The sequence below is a fragment of the Ornithodoros turicata genome, chromosome 3, assembly GCF_037126465.1.
Source record: "Ornithodoros turicata isolate Travis chromosome 3, ASM3712646v1, whole genome shotgun sequence".
NCBI lineage: Eukaryota > Metazoa > Arthropoda > Arachnida > Ixodida > Argasidae > Ornithodoros > Ornithodoros turicata.
In genome coordinates this window covers 70,573,371-70,595,728 of record NC_088203.1, presented here as the reverse complement: position 1 = coordinate 70,595,728, position 22,358 = coordinate 70,573,371, and the positions used below count along the sequence as shown (strand labels likewise).

The 22,358-nt window shown below is 44.3% G+C and overlaps 1 protein-coding gene across 1 annotated transcript in view; it reads left to right on the top strand.

Moving 5' to 3' along the window:
• LOC135388587 (nuclear cap-binding protein subunit 1-like) overlaps window positions 1-21,851 on the top strand; it is a 59,447-nt gene extending 37,596 nt beyond the window's left edge. The window contains exons 20-24 of the mRNA XM_064618214.1: window positions 10,142-10,245; window positions 10,563-10,665; window positions 10,727-10,831; window positions 21,468-21,581; window positions 21,662-21,851. Of these exons, the coding sequence (XP_064474284.1) occupies window positions 10,142-10,245; window positions 10,563-10,665; window positions 10,727-10,831; window positions 21,468-21,581; window positions 21,662-21,775 (540 nt within the window). The 3' untranslated portion in view covers window positions 21,776-21,851. The remainder of the gene's footprint in view (window positions 1-10,141; window positions 10,246-10,562; window positions 10,666-10,726; window positions 10,832-21,467; window positions 21,582-21,661) is intronic.
• Window positions 21,852-22,358: the final 507 nt, after the last annotated feature.

The window sequence follows — 22,358 nt, the reverse complement described above, 5'->3', positions numbered from 1 at the left end:
TTGTACGACTGCATACCCTCACGTTCGCTTCCAAACTTCGCAAAACGGTACTGCGAGCAGAGCATTGTAGACCACATTGCGGATTTGGGCACACCCTTTGGTGTATTGTGAAGTGTATCTCTTGTGTTGAAGTTTCTACGAAGCTGTTCCTGACAAAAATGTGGTTTCACGTCAAACAGTTGTTGGTACAAATCCAGATGTCATCTTCAATCGATGGTGGGGTGTTTTGTCATTCCGATGTATTCATTCGTCATTTTGGCATGAAGGTCACAGAAGGCCACAAGATGCAGACGAATTCACTTGCCGACAACCAACCAATTGTTCTGCTGTCCCATCCTTTGTTTGTCCTACCTTGATTCTCAAGGCTCCTCATCAGAGCAGCGCAAAACAGGACCCAGGAGCAAGTGCCCCAGAACATCACCTCGATGGATCGATTACTTTTACCGATAAAAAGTTCATCCAGAAAAGCAGACATAACCGCACTTTGTATCTGAAAAAGCAACACCCCTGATGGGTCACGATACCTCTTGGTTGTTCCTCACCACCTACAACATAACATACTGTATTTACTCACATATTTTGTGCCTTCGCATAATTTGCACACCCGTAATTTAGCACTAAAAATGAGAAGGAAACGAAAATTGGGTAATTCGTGCACCCGCGTTTTTGCGCATGGATATCTGACACGTACGTCTCAGCGACTGTGGAGACTGCTTTTCACAACGCCGTCAGTGCTACCGAAGTTATTGCGGTGCTTTTGTTTGATATGCGCACACTTTCGAGTGAAGCTCCACTCACACAATGGACCTTACCGAACAATGGCTCTTACTCGAACTACAAAATGTGGAAAGCAACTCTAGACAAACATGCTATGACAAACCTTACAGCATAACATAACAAAGTTGCCGAACATAGCGTGCTTTTCATTGTCAAGTGTGACTAGCGTCGTCTTCCAGCAGCGTTGCGACGCATTTCACGGGTACATGATGATATATATGTATACGATGAGATATTTAGCAAATTGTCTCGCATTCGGGTCTCCAACGACAAGTACTCCTCTTCTGTTGTGCTCACTTGCCACAGCTTCATATGTGGTCCCATTCAGGTCAGTCCTGTTGCCATTGGTGGTGGGCCTCCTTTTACCTCTAAAGGGTCCCCAGAATTAGCTTGTGACTTAGACTGTGTGATGGTTCCCTGTGTCCCATTTTTACCATGATCCCGGTTCCGGTCTGTTGCTGCAAATTGCACTTTACTAATCTTATCTTTCACTACCTCCTCCAGCAGTGTTTGAAGTATGAGGCATTCTTCCTGAAGTTCTTTTAGACATCCAAGGAGCGTAGAGGTAATCTCCAGGAAGCAGTTTCTGCTCAGCGTGTTCCCTTGTTAGGTATTCCTGGATTTAATTTGTGATTTCTGCTAGTCCCTGCACCCTCAGTCCGCACTTGTATTCCCTGGTCTCGTCTATGGTCTGGAAAGGTGCTTCCTCTAGATCAGCCTTGTCCCACTGTATTTCGGGACCTTCTTTGGCAGTTCTAGTTTTGATTTTGTTTCCTTTGTCACGTTCACCATGCTGGCTTCATCCTTGGCCATATGAATAGGGATTTGGTCGGGAACATTGGTGGATTGAAAATTGGTCAGCTGGGGATTTAGGGTGGGCTGTGTAGACCTAACCGTTCCAGTGGAAGAATTTAAAAATCAATTTAAATATCAATTTCCATTGTGAAGATTTAAGTTGACAGCCTACCTTGTTTGTGGAGGGATCCCCTTTCAGAGTGACTGTCTTCTCGCTTGTCAGCGATATGTGCACTGGTCTCGCAGCCCTCAGCATTTAAAAGGTGCACGTTTTGCTACATCCGACACGAGCCCGACTGCAGATTTCGTTAACAGGTGACGCTGGATTCCGATTTTCTTCACTTTTTTTTTTCTTCCTTCGTCACGAGGCACCACATCACAGGTACTCATTGGGTTTAACCCGAAACTAGCAAGTCTCAATTGGGGTGCAGATTTGGGGAATAATTGATTAAACCCGAAAACTTCATGCTCTGGTTATACACCAGAGTTTCTTCTGGAAGAGCCTTTTCTAAGATTTGATGCCTTGCAATCTAGACCCGGCCCTGATCCAGCCGCCTGACATAGTCATCGTTCATTTAAGTGTGATGTTTGGGGAACATGACAAAACATTAATGATAGATGGCGAGCACACGTAGCAGAAAGAGGTGACAGGCATGCTGAGGTAGAGATGGGTCCAAGAAGCATGCCAAGACTTCGAGGTATCAGTGATCCTGAGCTCTTATCAGAAGACTAGCATTGTTGAGAAGGCGATCGAAGTCTACTACGACAGTGACTATATCAGATAGAGCTTCAGTAGCCATGAGTAAACATTGCATCTGCTATAAATATTTGGAAAGTAGTACAGTTGAACCTCTATATAACGAATTTGTAAATGCTGACTCTTTGTTTCGTTAAATCGAGATATTCGTTAAATGGAACACGCCAAGTTAAACGAAGATGGCCGCCGCACTACCAGCGCCGCGCGTTCCGCAAAACGTCATTTGTCATGAAACAGGTACTAAGGTAAGAAGGGCACAAAATATCAAGCTTTATTCATTACATAATGCTAGGTAACACGTAATTTGTGCACAGTGTCGCTCTGAGCGTTCATTACCTTCGTAACTCCGGATGAACCTCGACTGCTTTTTCCTACGCGCTCGCGTATCGAAGTTTCTTTGGTTCACTTTCACTCATGACGTCCGGAAAGAACAATAGTACGCCGCCGAAAAGAACGAGAAATGGGTACATGTCGCGTAGACGCCTGCGCCGATGGAACCTTGAACGGCAGCGGCATCATGCCCATTTTACCACCGTCAGCATTAGCGGCGCGAACAAAAAAAAAGTAATGAAAAGGCACAAAACCACAACGTACTGTCGTCGTCATCAACACAAGCAGATAAGACTTCGCGAGGCGTGAGCAAAAAATGTCAGCAATGCGTGTTTTCTTGTCCAAAAACGGGTCCGAAGAGAGCCTCGCGCCGGTGCGACGCACCGTCGCGGCGCACAGCATCGGCGCACCGATTACCGGCAGAGGCGAAGCACACGTCGGCACGTTCGCGCCCCCAGCACGTGACAACCGAAGTAACCAACGAAAACTCGCGTAAAACCAATGGAGAAGGAAAGTTTCTCCTCCTTTTTGTGGTTAAGGGGTAAAGCCACGCGCAGGAGAGCCCGGGGACTTCGTTAAATAGAGGTGACCAAACGAACGTATTTCGTTAAATCGAGCTCAAAAATACATTGGCGTCTATGGGGACGCGCTCGTGCAACGGAAATTTTTCGTTAAGAGGGGATACGAGTGAGGCGGCATCTCCGATTCACGATTTTTTCGCTCGTAGATGGCGCCACACGAACATACGGGTCAGAGCCGTATATTAAAAGGGAGTCTGGCCATTGGGAGGAGTCACAAAAAGAGGCTCGACCTGTCAATCACAATTTCGTTCCTCTGATTGGTTTGCTTTTTACCAAGGGGGTCGCCATGACACCATACTGCCACCCAAAATGGCGACGAAGACAAACGCAGTGAAGCGGGGATTTCGTGACAAAAAAATTTCACAGACTAACCTGATTTTACGCTCCAAATGTACATCCTAATATAAGTTTCTCGGAAATCAGTTTTAACTTATGCTCATCCATCGATATCTAACTGAAAATAATACGTTTTGTCGCCGGTGTTAGGCCTAGTGAACACTGCCACCACAACGAAATCATAACAAAAACGGCGCTGTGCTGTACAATCTTATATTTAATTGCTGGATTTCATGGATATAAACATTCTTGCCTCTTATATTCCAACTATTCATGGAGATTTGTTTAAAAATCATACCGACAACAGAATGTGTCCCAGCAGGTGGTTCTGCCGGCAGCGGTACAACGACGGAAGCAGACGACAATTCCCGACGTGCCTTACGCTCCCTAGGTGGCGCTCATCAAATCTGCACCAACAATCCACTACTTTTGCAGATTGCGAGAGGTATCCATTTCAATCCCATCCAATCCACTTGCCACCCAAAATGGCGCTGCCCATGTTGGATAAGGGGGCAAATAGTGAGGATAGGCTGATTGATAGCGCCCCATATTTCAAGACTTCATTGGTCGGAAAGCTGAAAAAGTGGGTGGAGCTTCAGGAATAGGCATGACCCATTAATGGCCAGACTCCCTTTTAATATACGGCTCTGATACGGGTCTCAGCCTGGAGGAAGCTGTAACCATTACCCTTAGTACAAATAACTCACTCCTCCGCAGGATTCTGTAGTCCCAAAAACACATGTGACCTCCTTGACTATTGAGATGCAAGGATCTCACGTCATGTTTGGGTTGCCAAGGTCAACTCAGCTACAAAGAAAGAAGGAGGTCCCGACGAAAGCCAATTCTTCCCTTTTGTCCCTTTGTGGACTGCATCTGGTGACTTCTTGATGTTATGCTATCTTAGCTTGTCTGACTTTCTGGACGCAGCGCGGAGTCCAAATGTTATATTTCGTTGGCCCTCGCTTATTTATATTCACCTGCTGATTTTTCTTTGGCGCCGAGTTCTCACACTAGAATATTTTGCGGACGCATTTTGTATTTAACTGACTATTCTGATTTAGTGTATTTACCTTGCGTCTGTGTGCAAGTGAATCTAAATTTATTTGTCGCTACAAACATTAACCGAATAAGTCCTCCGAAACCTAGACAAGATAAGCCGTGGAGCAGACCTTTGCATTTTGTCTTCTTTATTTGTTTTTTTCTCGGACAGCGTGGATGTGCAGAGATCCAAGACTGCAGATGCATACTCTAAATGAGGGGAACTAATGTTTTGATTGTAGATGGGTAGAAATCCAGCGAACCGGTAGAGAGTTGCCGGAAGGGAGTTGCCTCAGGACAGAAGCCACCGATATTTCGAACAGAGATTGTTGAAGAAGAACAGTCTCTGTTCGAAATATCGGCGGCTTCTGTCCTGAGGCCACTCCCTTCCTAATGTTTTGATTGATTGATTTGTAAAAGAAAAAAATGGAGATGTTAGTCCCAAGACACTCGGAACTAATGCTTTATATGATGTTAATTTAATATGTTTTGTTGTACCATGGCGAAATTTCCTTCTTATAGTTTCCACAGACGAGCGGCTTTCGCACACATATGGATATCCGATTTCAGAACTTTCCCTTTAAATTTGCCGCCAGCAATGAGAAGGGTGCCCAGAAGAAGCACAGACTGTCGGCTGCTCCCAACGTCAGGCCATATTCTTCAATATGTGTAATTCGTCGGATTGTACCCACTTTTCTGTTCAGCTGTGTTGTTCGTAAATGTCGTCCCCTGAGGAAAATTCACTTTTGGTACGCGTGGACTGGTTGACTTCGGACGTTGACTTTTTACCATATAGGACGGTGTGAATGTTTGGATTTTTGAGCACCGAAGCGAGTAATCGTATATCCTATTCCATTTCCTAATCAAATATGGAATTCAATGTTCGAATTCCACATCGAATTGATGCTTCTACTAAACTGAATATATTTGAAGAGACCCGGCACATGGAGAACACACACACAAAAAAAGAGTAAGCGCTATACTTACGCATACATATATGTACCGTACATGTTTGTATTCCAATACACGTTGTATATGTATCCAATTACGGTTATTCAACGAGTCGCTTACTTTATTCGTATACAATTCCATTTTAAAATGACTATTCAGTATTCACACATAGCATTTCTTTGCCTAGGTAGTTGCTGTGCGTCAGTTTTGGTGAATTTACTTTTTGTGTCTTGCAACAATGCGGCCTGTACAGCCATGGGGCTCCCGAGATGTGATACCGCTAGACATATTGAAATATATTTTTGTCTGCCAATTTTGTTGCTTTCGCCCCGCATTTTATTTTCCTCTTTACTCATCACCGTGCACGTCGATCTGCACACTTCTAAAAAAGAACTTGACATGCTCCTGGTCAATCCGAATGACGTCTTCTCTCCTGATTTGTTGAAACTGGACGGCGTACTACTTTTTGTGACACTTCACATTTGTGCTAATTAGCAGAGAAAATGTTTTTTCGTGTTAGCGCTGCGAAGCAACTATTGCTGTACGCGATGTACAGGCGTGGACAGAGGACAGCAGGAGGGAGGGTGACAGGGGGTTAGTATGCGTCCTGCGCCGACTTCAGGGCTAAGTGAGCCGACATTCATCAGGAAAGTCCGACGGAAAACCCAGGGAAAACCTCAGAGAGCACACCTGGTGACAGGATTCGAACCTGTGTCACGTTGTATCAACGAACGTGAAATTGATTGCGGTGTATTCCCTACGAGAAATCGCAAGTGAAAGTAGGTCGAGCATTCAAAGTAAAAACCCTTAGTAGGTGGTTAGGAATTTTAGTATTTATTTTGAGCCGGAGGACATGAAGACCTGCAATATCGCAACCTGGGATTTCGCAAAAATTCCACGCGTACCAAGAGTGGATGTTTCTCGAGGAGACATTTTTTCCGGGGGACATATTTTCCAGGGGACATTTCTTCCGGGAACATTTTTTCCGGGAACTTTTTTTCCGGTTCCCTTACGACATACATGTATCCTTCGAAACCTAGACAAGATATCAGAAGGTCGAAACTTAAAAGGCCGAAAAATTAAAACATCGAACGATCAGAAGGCTGAAAATTCAGAAAACCGAATTATCAGCAGGCTGGAAAGCCAGAAAACCGAATTACCGTAAGGTCGAAAAGTAAGGAAGTCAAGATACGGAAATTGTTATTCCAACTGCGATAAAAAATGAGCTCTACAAAGTAAGTAGGATAGAATTGTTGAGAATTAATACAGGGAATAAATCGTTTCATCAAACTCCCCTTTAGATAACGTACTTTCGATCACTTAGGCAGAAAACAAAAAGTAAAAGTAGAGATGACTGTGTTATTGCAAGTGTTTATTGTACACGACGACAAACACGTTCGGGTTGCCAAATATATAGAGCGACACCATCTCCTCTAAAATTCATTGAGTGGGTAGTACAAGTCATTCACTGGCAATCACCCACCAGGCGCTTTCTTTCTGTAAACATGTCCCCAAGAGTCTTTGCAGCTAAGACGCTCAGACTTGTAAATGCAGGTTGCAGTACATCAGTGCAAATAGTGTTCCGTGAATTTTGGAAGCAAGCCTTTTTTTTTTCAGAACTTGCCATTTTTATATACCCAATAAGCACTACAATATACCCAATAAGCACCCTTCTTTTGGGTGTAATATGTGACACCCATCATTGGACCCCGAGCCCGAGAACTGGGGAGACTGAACTATCGAAAGCCAGAGGCCACCAAGAAAGGAAAAATATATATTCGAAAAGTTACATCTGCTACATCAGGTAGATCCACGACGCTGTGCTCAGGACAGGTATTGGGAATTAATGTGCTAAATGCTTTTTATGCAGTTAAAATAACTTTGTATGACCTTGTCCAGCGCATGCCACTTTTTCGCAGCATCCCTCGTGTACTGGGGTTGATCTTACAGCTTTGGATAGAGAAAGAGCTTCTTTTGAAAAAGTTCTGTTAAAAAGTGAATTTCTACGTGGAGTCTATTTCAACGTTTTATTCATAAATTATTTATTTCGCAGACATCCTCTTGGAATTCCTTATTTTTCGGCCTTCCCATAATCCAGTCTTTGACTGTTTGATATTACCTCATTAAAAAAAGAAAAAAAAACTGTCTTCTGTCAACGCGAATGATAACACCACTCGGTCTCACTGTGCATCACCTCCCCTAACCCTACCGTTCTTTTTACGTGCATGCGATGCGAGACGAATATTGTGTGGCTGTGTAGCAAAGCTTTCCTGGTCTATGCCGCCTATTCTCCCTATTCTCACTCAAGGCCTTCCCATTATTTTGCGACGACCTACTCAACGTGGATCTCTTCAGACAGGTTTCACGACCTCAATTTCGCGCTTCCGCTGCCGGGGAAACCCCTTCTGGGATAGGGTGCCAGAACAGTGACTGCATTCCGCGGAACGATATGAAGTTCTCTTCTGACCAGCAATGTGGCGCTACTGTACGACGGCAAGACGGGGCAGTTCACGGAGCCGTACATACCTTAAGTTTTTTCAATATTGTGAACAACTGGAGGCATGGACAGACATGACATGGACACGTAAATATTCAAGAAAGAATTCCGCGTAAATTCTACTGATTACATTTCACATATGTGCTACAGTAAACGAGCTACGAACTTCCAAAAGCGAGAGACCGAACTTATAAATTTTTTGCAGCTTTCGTAAGGTTTTAAAAACTTCTGCAAAAAAAAATTGCAAATGTCTCCAATGCGAATTTTTTGAAATTCTAAAATCTATCGAACAAGGCCATTTTGGTCCAAATCGGTTCAGTATTAGCTGCAAAAGATCGCATTGTTTCGCCCATAGAGGATACATGGGGCCGCCGGAGGTCGTATCCCCTCTTAAACGGAGGATTTCGTTAAATGGACGTTCGTTATTGAGAGGTTCAACTGTACTTGCACTCGACGCTGGGCTTTGTCTACTGTGGACACTAATGCTAATGTAGAGTTTTCATGTCCTGTGCGGTTCCTTCACCTACTGTATAAGTGTTTAAATTTCCGTACTTAATAATTTGCGAATTTGTGAGTAGCCCGGATCAGGCAGTTCTTCGCGGAACCTTGAGTTCGTGGTACTGCGGTGCGTTGACCCTGGACCAGGCGTCTTAGGGGCCCTCCACCTTGAAAATTCAGGAAGAAGTTAACAAAAGGTATCACAACAACGTAATACACAACTAAGTGATAACCCATTGCAGTTGTCTTCCTTTTGAGCCTTCTGACTGAGAGGGCTGAAGTTAGGGGTCCTTACTTGGCCGGTATCGGGATCATTGCCGAATTGCCTTGTCTCCCATCATTCCTGTCACCTCATCGAGCAGATACGATTGGCATTCAATGCAGCGTAATAGCGTAAGAAACCCCGTGCATAAGTTGCCTCGGCACCCTGGGTAAAATTTCTTACATATATCTTGTTCGCGTGTTTTTCTGTCATTGGTTCGAATATTTTGCGGCACTTTAAATTCACAAAGAAAAGAGCGCTAGCGAATTTCGCGAAAATTACTACTTATATACAGTATGCGGTTTACATTATGCATCGGTGTGCATAATACACAAAAAATACAGTACGTTAGACATGCCTGTGCATATTTAAACCTACTCTACAATGTGGATGACCATTGTCAAGATCACCAGAGGTCCTATTCAGAGTCATTGTTGAGCACCCCACTGGCAGTGTCGATAGAGGAGTATCAGTAGGGGCCGATGATGACCACCTGGTGTGATACCTGCCAGTTTTGGTATTCCCATGTCGCCTTTAACGCTGGTGCACTTGGTGTGTTGACTGTCATTCGGCTTGGCTGCACCGTTGAGACGTCTGGGTATGAGACACCATGCTCTCAGCCTATTGTGCAGCAGCAGGAGAATCATGTGGAATGTCACTTGTTTTGAAAGCAGATGACATACGCGCGTTGACCATGGGGCGAAAGTCTTGCGCTTCTCACCCAACCCACAACTCATATGAAATAATGTTGCAAACTATTCACAAGCATTTTGTGGCCGCCCTACTTGCAAATAGACAGGCAAATGGAGTGGACAGAATTAGCAACAATATTGAATGCCAGCAGAGGGACTATTGAGACAGTTGACAAGTGGAGAAACGTAAGTTTTAGGCAAACCTCTGTGTATGGTACTGAGCTCCTCAAGTAAGTGCCATGCTCCTTCCTGCGTGAGCCGAAAAATTTTCACAGGAGACATTGTCATTTAATTCAAACTCACTATGGTGCAATCTAAACATGGCTGCCGACCGTGGCGTTGTTGATAGAGCAAGGCACGCAAACAAACTTGCAGCCATCTCGACAGCTATCGCTGTGCTTAACGACAAGGTACAGGCCGTCGTTCCTGCGGGCGACAGCACTGCTCACAGGCGATGCGTTTGGAGCCCAGGAAATACCAAATCCTCATCGCTAGCGGTATGTTGCATCAAATACCACAGCGCTCACTCCCAAATGACACGTTCGCGCTACTGACACCGATCAGATTAGGGCCTCAGAGTTTTCAGGTGCAGCGTACATGTCTTAACAAAGCAACTGGTATTTCCAGATGATGATTGGCTTGGTAGACAAATTCCTGAAGACTCAAATTGTGGAATGTTCTGCTGTTGCCAACTGGATCTTCTCGAAGGAGCTCCTCGCAGATTTCACAAAGTGAGCCATTTGTGCTTTCTTGGTATGACTAGAAATACATACATTGGTGGCTCTAGTGTGCATTGCGCTCTAGTGTGGCAAACATGTTGGATGCACATGTCCATTTCGCATCCATTTCACAAAGCAACGTGTTATGCCTGCCACTGACGTCATTTTGCAGAGTAGAGTCGAAGAATTTGTTCTTATGAAAAGTAATGTTGAGCTTAAAATAAGGCAGTTGAGGCAACCATCACATCAACATATTCTGAAGTGCTAATGTTGGCAGATATGGATTGGAAGGCATAAACTCCTGCACTGTCTTTTCTTCATTTAACCAGGTCTTACATCTGGGAGATCTTGCACCTGACTATCCGAAAGATGATTAAGCACGTCAAAAAGCTTCAGGCTGAACTGGAGAGTGCAAAGAACAATTCACAGAAGGCAAGTGCTTGTATTGACTGCTTCTACATGTTATTCAGGTTCTTTTGTTTCCCTGTCACAGGAGGAAATGGATGATAGCCCTGCAGATGAGCTCGTTGAACGAATGGAAGAGAAGCTGGAGGCTACTCAGAGTGACTTAAAGAATCTTTTCCTCATCATTTTTCAGGTACTCCCATTTCTCACCTTCTCTCTCTCTTGTGTGTCTTGCATAAAAATCAAGCTTTGTGGTTCTTATTCACCACTCTTGCTTACTAGCATAAGCAAATCTTGCAAGCTACTGTACTCTTACATAAGCCTATTAACTCCTTAAGCGCCACATTGTTTTAGTGTGTAGCGACCTAAACACACAATTTTTTATTCCAGAATTGTTATATTGTACTAAAATTATTCTTTAATGAGTTTATTTCACTAAAGTACCTATATTTCTTCGTATTCATTTGTTTGTTACAATGAGCCCAGTCAGCTGGTCAAACAGCAGAACGTCGACAAATTTGAGATGACCATCGTTGATTGCAGCGTGAAATGTCTTTCCCAGAGAAATTCAGAATGGGAAGTCATGCGGGCACATTGGGGCATTGTTTACATGTAGGGGGGGGGGGGGGGGGACAATTTACGCAATTTTTGTATTTTCTTGGCATTTTTGTGCCAAACTAGGGGTGCACAAATTATGCGAGTAAATATGGTATAATTTTGCCTTTAAAGGGACTGTAAAGTGAATGGTAAAGCAGTAGAAACTGTATGTTCTTCCGAAAGCTTGTAAAGTCCATGTTTCAGACACATATAGCACTGTTGTACATTGAACATTTTTTGAACAACTGCATTTCAAAAATCGCTATACCACCAAAACTTGATCAGCACAACCTTGATCAACCAACACTAAGGCGACTTGTATGCCACTATAGAAAATGCATTCAACAACACTAGCAAGCTACAATGTATGGTATGTAGTGGTGAAACCTTAAAAAAATGTGGGAAGGGAGTTGCCTCAGGACAGAAGCCGGCTTCTGTCCTGAGGCAACTCCCTTCCTACATTCTACCGGTTCGCTGGATTTCTACCCATCTACTTAAAAAAATGTGGGTTGTTGAAAATGCATGGTTGATGCATTGTTGATGCAGTAGAAAATGCAGCCAACCAGTAAGGAAATGTTAAGGGAAGAGGCTCAGGACAAGAGTCACTGATATTTGGAACAGACTGTTCTTCTGGCACAGAAGGGGAAATATCAGCGGCTCTCGTCCTGAGTCCCTTCCATAAACATAGAGATTTGCATAGAGCAGAGACAGAAAAGCGACTTTCACCACTTTCCCCTTCTGGTCCCCTCAATCAGGTTGGGACAGTGAATGATGGCAGTTAGCAGATGATGCAAAAAGGGAGAGGCCAACAGATGGCATTGATTTCTGTACAAGTTGAAACGTTACAACTCTTTAAAACCAAACTGCTGAAGAGTTGCCATGACTCTTAAAGCAGGTTTAGTAGTAGGTAATTTGTGTCAAATGCATTACGAAGTACTTTAGTATCGTGTTGTACCATGTGTCCACCATTCCGAGGCGGCCTCCGACTGTTTCCCGCAGTGGACGTCTGTGGATGCTACTATTTGGGGGGCTGTCAATCTTTAGTATGGAAATATAAAGACTTGATATCTAATTGCATCTGGCTAGTTCCATTTCAAATCGAACAAGCTGGTACATTTGACGTCTCGAATGAACGGGAAAAAAAAGAAAAATGTGAGTTAGGAGAAATAACTGCTTTTGGAATTCTCTGCGCTACGTGGATCGCGAAATAGGCGAGGAGGAAAAAAACTACCTCTCAGAAGAGGATGTCGTCATGCACAGGTTTGAACATCCCCTGCAAGGTTATTTCTTGTCGCATCATAGTGATTTCTTGCTCTGGCTTTAGACAATCTAGGGCACAAGAGGCTCCTGCATTGGTAGTGCTGTGTCAGTTTTTGTATATCTGGAAAAAATTCTCAAAGTTGTCTCAGAGCGCCAAAAAGCACAATATTCACTGCAACTTCCCAGACAATGTACGAAATGCAGAAGATTGAGTATATAACTTGTTGCGCTACTCTGTCAAGAACGTAAGGGATACATCTCCAAGTGGCACCATACCTCCGCAAAATGGCGAAATTCCGAAGTCTTTATCGAAAAGAAACGCACCAAAAACTTTCCTCTAAAGTTTGATATATCGTCATAGACACTTAGACTACACACAGAATAAAAATAAAAATTCGGACTTGATCGATAGGTGCGCTGTGAACATTTTGCCGGCCCAATACGTGGAGTGCAATCAAGCGGTGGCACTGTGTCCCGCGTGTGGCAAAATGGAACTTTCCAAACAGACTTTCAACTTCTTTCTTCACATGCTGCACTAGCAGATATCCAGCACGTGACTGTGGACTATGTCCGACTGGAGCAAATCACTGCCGTTCAGTTCACTTTGGCGAGAGTCCTTGGGGCCCCACTATCGTGACCTGCAGATTTCCCTGGATTTTCTGCATCACCTTTATGTCCTTTAATCCTGATGTGCGTCCTTGCTATTTTCTCTCCCTCCTCGTCCCCTTATTGACATGTTACATCTCATGCAGTTCCATTGGCATTGAGGTAGTGGGCTACAACCAGGTGGCAAATTTCCCCATTCATCATCATCTGTGTATTTGTTCCTGTTGTTGTATAGCCTGATAAGCTTAAGGCTACGGTCCCACTTTCCTCCTTCCCTATCATGTCGAGAAAGCCGACACTACGGGGAGCCACCACCCTATATCCAGTTGATGTCCGGCAGCAGCGGGTTCTCTCCCTGAACAGGTTCTCTACAAAGTCCGTACTCCCAAAATAGACCTTCAGACTTGGGTTATCCCGCAAGCCTATTATCCCTTCACAAAGGCCAAAGCCAATGGTTGAGGGGTGAGAGGAATGTTTACCAGTAGGTCATATCTAGTCTTATCTCCTACGAAGCAAGCAAGCAAGACGCTTTTCAAGATCATGCAACGCGATGATCGGAGTACTTTACACACAGTCAGTTTCACAGCATGTGCCGCATGTAATGAAAAAACTTGCCTTGCCCTTTTGCCACATGTAATGTTATCGAGATCTAAAACAGTAAATTTGATCACGATCTCTATCTCTTTTGTTTTGTTTCTTTTTTTCTTGCCATAAAAAATGACTTGTCCGACACATGAAACAAGCGACATACTCCATTTCGATACTCTATTCAATGAGAAAATGCCACAGTAAGTGTGAGATTATACATACATACATACATCTGCTTTATCACTCAGAAAAATGTGTAGCACGTCGTAGCTCGAAAACGATTACCCGTCCTTTGGTGTTTTCTCTCACTGTTGTTTCGGGTACCTGTTGTTTTGTTTGTTACGTTGCTGCTTTCATCATCTGAAGTACTATAGAGGAGATGGCGAGTCTTCCTTGTTTCGTAGCTTGATACATTTTGAGGGCGGGCGACAGTTTGCACGCCTGTTTCGGTGTCACCTTTTAGCTGGGTCATTCCACAAGAACCGTCCCAAAATCGTGGCCTGACCCCCACGGACTTTAACACTTTTTTTTCCCCTACTTCGTATCATTGAATTATGAATGCCAGAAAAATATTTCAACGGAATTCCACGCGGCTTTCACGCGAGGCAGTGCCAAAGTCTGCGGGAGGGCCAAAAAGTAAGGTGCGTTTAATGGCTTCTCCGCAGGGAACGGCTCAAGCCATTTGAGGTTTGTCACATCCATCCTGACCAGGAAGCTCTGCCCCTTAGTTCTAAGTGAAAAAATTCCGATGACAACGTGTATTTAAGGCACGCCACAGACTATAACTGTTGCGTTTTTGTCGCATGTTTAGCATTTTTCCCCCGTTCACTGGAAGCACACACAAGTATGAAATTTGGTGTCCTGATAGATGTGGACATGGTTAACATGTAGAAAAAATTTCATTCCTTCAGTTAAAGGAGAAGGCTGCAAAATATGGCGGGCAATATGCAAATTTTCGAAAATTGCCATTATTGGAAGGAATAAAAGGTGAAGTTGCCATCGTGATACCGACATGCCATCAAAGCTAAAATGAAGCTCCGCCTGTCCACTTCAAAATATAAAAAAATCTCCAGGGTACTTTTTTTTATTGTTTTGTAATAATTTTTCAAATCTGTCGCAGATGCAAGCGGGCGTACGCGCCGCGCACCCACCCTCTTCAACTTTTAAGACTTGAAACGCTACCGGTGTTTGTTTATTTGTCCGAGACGCACTGATTTTGATATTGTCCAAATCACTGCCGTTAAAAGACACCCATAAAGGACACCCATAAAGGACACCCATATGGTCAATATGTTCTGAAGGCTTTCCTCAGCCCAAAAGAATAAATCCGGTGGATTTAATATCTGACGACCAAAAGGCCTCTGCAGACTCGCCTTTGTCGCCAGCTGCTTAACAGTTCCACCAATCCCATCGCATGCACCTTTCCCGTGGGACGTACCAAAAAAGTTCTGTGTTGCCGATATTCCAAAATCCTCTTCATGAAAACAAAGGTTCACAAAATTCTTTTTGTTCTTATATTGAGAAGCAGCACCGTCTAAGAAATAGTGCAACTTTTTTATGAGTGCGTGAGCGGGTAGGAAATGCTGGAGGAACTTCTTTTGGTACAAGTGTATAGAAGTGTTGTCGTGAGTCAGGGATTCAGAAATAATGACGTAAGACAAATTGCTGCAGGATTGGGTCAGATTGGCAGCGAAAATACACCACTATGGGATGCACAGTTGCCTGGGAAGTATTCCAGTAGAACAACAGTGGTGAATTTTGTGCCAGAAAGGAGTAGTTTTCTGAATAATCCAGTTGAACAATCGCTTCACTGACGGGAAGGTCAGCCTTGAGCTGTCGAAAGTAAGCCGACTGCGACGAGCTGACAAAGTGATGTCTCGTTAGTGAATTTAGTTCAAGAATCAGCTTCTCGGAAAATTCCTCTATGGGAAGAAGTACTGTTTGAAGTGATGCTCTATCGCCAGGTACCCACGGCTGAAATGTGATGGTGTCCTGAAACTCATCAGCATGGCCGAGCTTATCAGTGAGTTTGGCGCATAGAGGTTCCAACCCCGGGCACTGGGTGCATCGTCCTAGCATGCACTCATCCTTGTCAATGGCACAGACCATTAGCCGCAAAAGGTCTTTGTAGGTTTCCTGGATTCCCGCAGCATGGAGCATCATCTTCACGTTTTGATGATAAGTGCACACACAGACTGAATGCGTGTCTGGGTCTCCAGCAAGCACGCACCAGGGGGGCCTCAAGGATGCAAATGGAGAAAATCCAGCTTTTAGAGTTGGGTTGCTTGCCTTCCATATGAGAAAGGCGTCCTTCAAGCCCGTAAGCATGAGCCTCTTCTGATGACCCTTGAGAACATCCTTTTGTCCTGGCATGTAGTAGGATATGAATCCATCTTGGTAAAACTTCTCAATTGATTCCTTGGTCACAAGGGACAACGGAGCCCTTCCTCTCGCTGAAGATGGCTCGTTCAGGACGTCCATCGTGTTTCTAATTTCTCGTGTTCAGCGAACAAGACGTTCCGAAGCTAAAAAAAACTGCATTGTTTGTTGCCTTGACCACGACGATGGGGCCAACGTTAGGATCATGACTGTTTTTTGATTGGCTCTGTTCAGCCGAATTTTTCCTCCTCAGCTCCTGAAGCAGGGATTCATAATCTTCCACCATGATAGGACATGACTCTCCTGAAGTGGATGCCATCGGTACGCCCAACGAAGTTTCCAGGGCTTTCCTGGCTTTGCACTCTATCCTACAGAGCTTCTCCTATGCGTACTTCTGTCTCTGGGGCAGAGCTCTTTTCCGTCTCAACGGAGTTTCACCAAGAAGTTCCAGTGACTCGTTGAACGACTGCAGTGTGTCCTGATCTGCGATCGCCAGGTCACGACCTGGGCTGGACAGTGGCTCCGTGTCACTCGAAGTACCAGACTGGTGCTTCATGCACAGCATGTAACATTTGGGGCACAATCTGTCCCCAGGAACTAGCCCAAGCCTTGCTGCGTTCTTTGCTAGAGTTGACGATATTATTTTAGTTCCGCGCACTCTCTTCCTGTGCTGTCCAAGGGGGTCGATGCAACACTTGGATGCCATCTTTAAGGTGTACCTTCGGACGAAGAGCGCATGGTGGTTCTTGCAAACGGCAGTGATTGTGGAAGAGGCTCGCTTTACTCGGGCAGAAATAAGGTACTGGTCCTCTTCACTTAGTTCAGTGAACTTTGTTGGAGGGGAAGTGCACTCATTGCTGCATCCATTGGGACCAAATGAACAAATTGGACTGTCACTCACATTCACTGACGTAGATGGATGTTCCATGGCCACTTTCACAACACAGTGCACCGGACCGGGCACATGCACATAGAAATTTCGACGAGTTGAAGTCAATGCCGTTTATATCAGCCGAGTTACTGAGGCTGACTCCATGGACGAAGACAGTGGCGACTGACCTGCAGCGAAGCTTGTTTCCTTTCACATATAATGACACTACCGCAGTGTCCAACCTATAGCGACAAGCCTCCTGTGGCGGCGTCAAGCAGAAACCTGGCAGCCAGTAATCAACTGAGTGTAGACTGATGTAGCCATGACAATTTTTACTACTCCCTGCATTGTATCGGAACACCCACAGAGACATCCGCTGGAGACGTCACCAGCAAAGCACCTAATTGAATTACCCTTCCCGGCTTTATTACAGGAAGACAATTTCTGAGTCGCATTAAGAATTCCTACCCACACGCTCAGACAATCTCAAAATCTGCGCGTCTCGGACAAAAAAAAAAAAAAAGCGCCGGTAGCGTTTGAAGTCTTACAAGCCGAAGAGGGTGGGCACGCGGAGCGTGTGCCCGCTTGCATCTGGGACAGATGGCTCTGCCCACGATCCCCAACCTGAGTATGACTACTCTACGTTAAATGCACAAGCAATACACAGGGGCAAGAAGGCGCATCTTGTCATGTTTTTCTTCCCTTCCTGTTTCGGATCATCCGCCAGTTACAATGCACAAGGTCAACTAGGGACTTGAAGTAAACTCCAGATTGTGTTTTCCGGTGTTCAACCATCGGTGGAATTTGCGCTGTTCTTAGCATGCTTTGCTAATGTGTATGAGAATGAGATGAAAATAAACAAAAATTTAGCCTATAGTTCGAGTCCTAGTCTGTACGAAACTGATTACTGATTCCTGTACAGAATTGATTACTTTTCTAGGCACAACCTGGTTATGCTGAAGAAGACACTCCTATTTGCTTTTTGTATTAGAAACCGATTTGACTGAGCAGTAAAATAGAAATGAAGCAAGCGCCTTCTTAGGTTCACTTAAATTTTGCAACTTCGCCATTCATTTTTAATAATGAAATGTGATCTCACCGAAATTTATTATGACAACCACCTAAGCGGCTAGACCTAGGAACATTATCGGATTGGTTGCATCTAGACAAACTATGCGCGGATTAACTTAGAGGGTGCGGACATCGAATAGAGACCTTTTACGAACAAGATACATGCACAAGGTAGGAATAAGAACACTTATATTGTGATTTTGAGGTTGGCAAGCAACACGCCCTGATTACCACTCCAAAATATAAGCCGGAAAAATGTATGCGGTCGGCAGTCTGCTTGGTGTGAACCCTTGCCGCAGTCTGCCGTTACGTACTTAATTCATCTTAATTCCAGTAAATATGCTGTTAATTGACAAGCGAATCCAACTTGTCTTTATCGAAACCAAAAGTGCACTGCAGATTTTGTGGAGAGTGAAAGTGCAAAGCGCATTGCTTGCTATGTGGATTGAGCTTACGAACTTTCAGTTCGCGAGTTTACGTGCTTTTGTATCTGCCATTTGCATTCTGTCTCCAAAATAATAATAAATAGATTAGCAAAAAATGAGAATATGGTCATGTTCCTCGCTTTATAGTAGAAAAGCTGAGCGATGTATAAACAAAAGGGCGCTGTAGTGCATTTGTATAGAAAAAATGGTTTCCTACGACATCAATACTTCCAACGTCAGACAAATAGGAGCGGCACAATCTCTTGGCAAACATGGCAGTTTTCACAAGAGGAGTAGGACCGAAGCATTAATGAATGAGAAATTAAATACCATTAAGCTCAATGTTATCCCTCTTGTACATCGTCTGGAAAGTTCCAGTGGATATGGTCTTTTTTTGGTGCTCTGAGTCAAATTTGATAATTTTTTCCAGATAAACAAAAACCGACACAGCTCTGCCAAAGCAAGAGCCTCTTATGCACTAGATGGTCTAAAGCCAGAGCAACAACTCACTATAATGCGACAAGAAATAGCCTTGCAGGGGATGCTCTACCCTGTGCGTGACGACATCCTCTTCTGAGAGGCAGTTTTTTCGTCCTCGCCTATTTTGCGGACCACGTAGCGCAAAGAATTCCAAAAGGGTTATTTCTCCTAACTCACCAACGGCTTCAACATATATTTTTTCCTCCTTCATTGGAAACATGAAATGTACCAGCTTGCTCGATTTGAGGTAGAACACACCATCTGTGTGCCATCACAAAATCCAAATTTTTTAGGCACGAAAAAAACTTGTTTTAGGTGCCTATTAAAGGTGTCTAAAATCCCGATTTAGGCACTAAAAATAGCATTATAAACACAATCAATGTTTTTTGTTTTTTTTTCATCTGTAGCGCTCAAAGTGCAAAAACAGAGTGAATAAATCAGTTCCATCTGCAAGACCAATACCGTAAATGGGAGTTATGACTTTTTTTTTTGTAATCTTTTTACTAAGCGAAATGTAAAACTTATCCATCCTATACTACAGGCACAAGGCTTCTAGCCATTACCACCGGTTCTACGACACTTCTCAGAAGGACTTGTCACTGGCAGCAAACTGGCAATATGTGAGATAGGCTTCGAGCATATCGGAGGCTTTAGTCTCACACGCAAACTTGTCAGTCCCCAAACTTTTTAGCTTTGCCTTCTAGACTTCGTTTTCTGCATTGAAAGAAGAAATTTAAAAAAGCTTCAGCGACACATCTAGATGTAAACAGCCAATAGCTCAGAGTTCTAGATTGTGACAAAACAGCTGCGAAACGTGCCTATACTGTATAAAGCGGTAACCGCGTACGACGAATTCTCGACGGAAAACCGGCCACCGTCACTGTTTTTCCGGTGAGCCGAACTTCATCGATTTCTCGATGACAGCGGTGGACAGAAAAATCTGGCGAAGAGCGGAAGCGGCCGCTCGACGGCAGACAATAGTACCGCTCCACGCGCTATCGTTCCATGAGCGGCCGTGGCGGGCATTTCGGATGCCCGTATGACCAACCTGGGAACTGGGAGGCATGCTGTCGCCCGCTCACTGCTGTCCGAGGGCGCCTTTGTAGCGGTTGCTTCGCAAATGTGCTTTGACCGCAAGAGTTTATTCTGTGTGCCACTATAACTTTTCTATGGGTAGCAAAATATCTATCAGTTAATTTGAAGTCAAAATTTGACACGGACTAACGAAACGCCCGCTAGGGCGCCACCGTTCGCAGCAGTGGAAATCTGTGCATGCGGTTCGTCCGGCCGTTTTTCCGTCGAGTTGTCGTGCCGGTGGGAAAGCCTGCAGTTTTTCCGTCGAGAAATCGTTGTATGCGCTTACCGCTTTATCGCGAATTTGCGAGGAGCCAGGATCAGGAAAATTATTCGCGGAACCTTAAATTCGCGGTACCGCAGTGCGTCGCCCCCGCACGAGGCGTCTTTGGGACTTTCCATCTTGAACTAACAAAAGGACAACATCCCTGGGCCCATTACCCATTTCCTCCCTTTTAAGCCCTCCTGACTCAAAATGCTACAATGAGGGGCCATTGCCGAATTTCTGTGTCTCCCGTGATTCTTGTGTCTGCATCGACGCAGTGAGCATCGTGACAGCTTCGTATTTTTCAACTCATTACCGCCATGTTTTTGCTCCGGTACTTGAAGCCAACGTCGCCTTGTCCTCTTCTTTCAACCAGCTACCACGTGCATAGACTGCCTGACAGTGCTGTCCTCCATACGGAAGGCGACAAACTTTTTCTGCTGCCAATGAGCATGTCTCTCGCAAAGTCGCTGATCGCCACAACCAGCAGCTTAAACATGGCAACTACAACAAAAGTCCTGAAGTCACGTGCAGAACTGAAAGTGCAGTATAAGGGTGTAATAAACCGCTTACATAAGATGCATCAGCGTCCAGGGCCTTATTTCTTTCTCGTATTTTTCATTGTTTTGAATATTTCGCGGGACTTTGAATTCGCGAAAAAAAAAGGGCGTTCGCGAATTTCGCGAAAAATAGGTCCTCGCGAAAATTACTACTTATACAGTATTTTGTAACAATGACCCACAAGACATGCTGGAAGGGAGAGAAGAACGAGTAACTGAATTTCAATTCTCATCTTACATTCCAGCGTCTTTGAGGTACCTGCTTCTTTCCAGCAGTCGATGGTTTTAGAAGGACATGCGACATGATTGAGGTCAATTTCGCTTATACAACGGAGTTTCGCCCCTAGCTTTAAGACCATTGTGGGCATTTTTCGTTGTTTAATTGGAGTTTTAGGCATCTACGCCAAAATAGGCACTATCGCCGGAATAGGCATTTATGGGCACTATCAAACCTATACCGGAGGTTCCCCAGCACCCAGTTCATGCTCTTGTATTGGAATGGCAGTATTAGAACCACACGAAAGAAATAGGCATTTGCCTAGGAATCTCTGGGGTGTAGTCACCACAAAGCCAAGTTCAACATAGTGGAACATAAACACACTGTAGTTTGACTTTACAGTTCCTTCAAAGCATATTCTGCAATTCTGTTTCAGCGTTTCATTATGATTCTAACGGAACACATCGTCCACTGTGAGTCTGAAGGCATAGACTTCAATACGCACTGGTTTCGTTGGACATTGGGAAGATTGCAAGAAGTATTCTTTCAGGTGATCCTTTTGACTTGATAATGCCTGCTGCACAGATGAGAGGATTGTGCACTCACCTTGCTTGTGCTACTCTCTTTCAGCACCATGAGCATGTATTCAAGTACGTGACAACACTCGAGTCTCTCGTGTTCACAACCGACATAGACTCTCACGTCTTGGGAGTCTTTCAGCAGTTTGCAGCTCTGCGGGCATAGGGATCCTTCCATCACCATCCTTGTACTTGTCACGGGCAATGGTAGACAATAAAGTCATCCATCATGATCTATTTAACTTTGTGCGAGTGTCAGCATTTTGTGCCTCAGACAAAGAAAGGGAAAATGTGGGCAAATAGTACTGGATATTAGTGGTGGATAAAATGAAATGAATACCTTAAGTGAATGATTATATTGAAAGAGCATTCTGAAAAAATGAGCTACTTGTTTCTGCGTACGAGCAAGGCCCTGTAACAACATCAGTGATATCTATATGCTGGAGAGCTACTATTACAATTCCTATGACACACTCGGTAATGTGTGTGTCTTACAAAATATCAGTTGTAACAAGGAATGAATCAAGTAGAAGGAATGTTGATGTGTTTTATTGTAGACCTGGTAGACTTTTGTTATATTTCAGTAAAAGTTTATGCTTATATTGCTTAGGCATACAACAACCTCACTCAGTACCACCGCCATGAAATACACATGCATCACTTCTTAGAGTGCAGTTTAATCCGTACCAGCTCCCGTGGCATAGTGGTTAGGATGATCGCTTTCCATGCCGAGACTGGGAGGTCACACG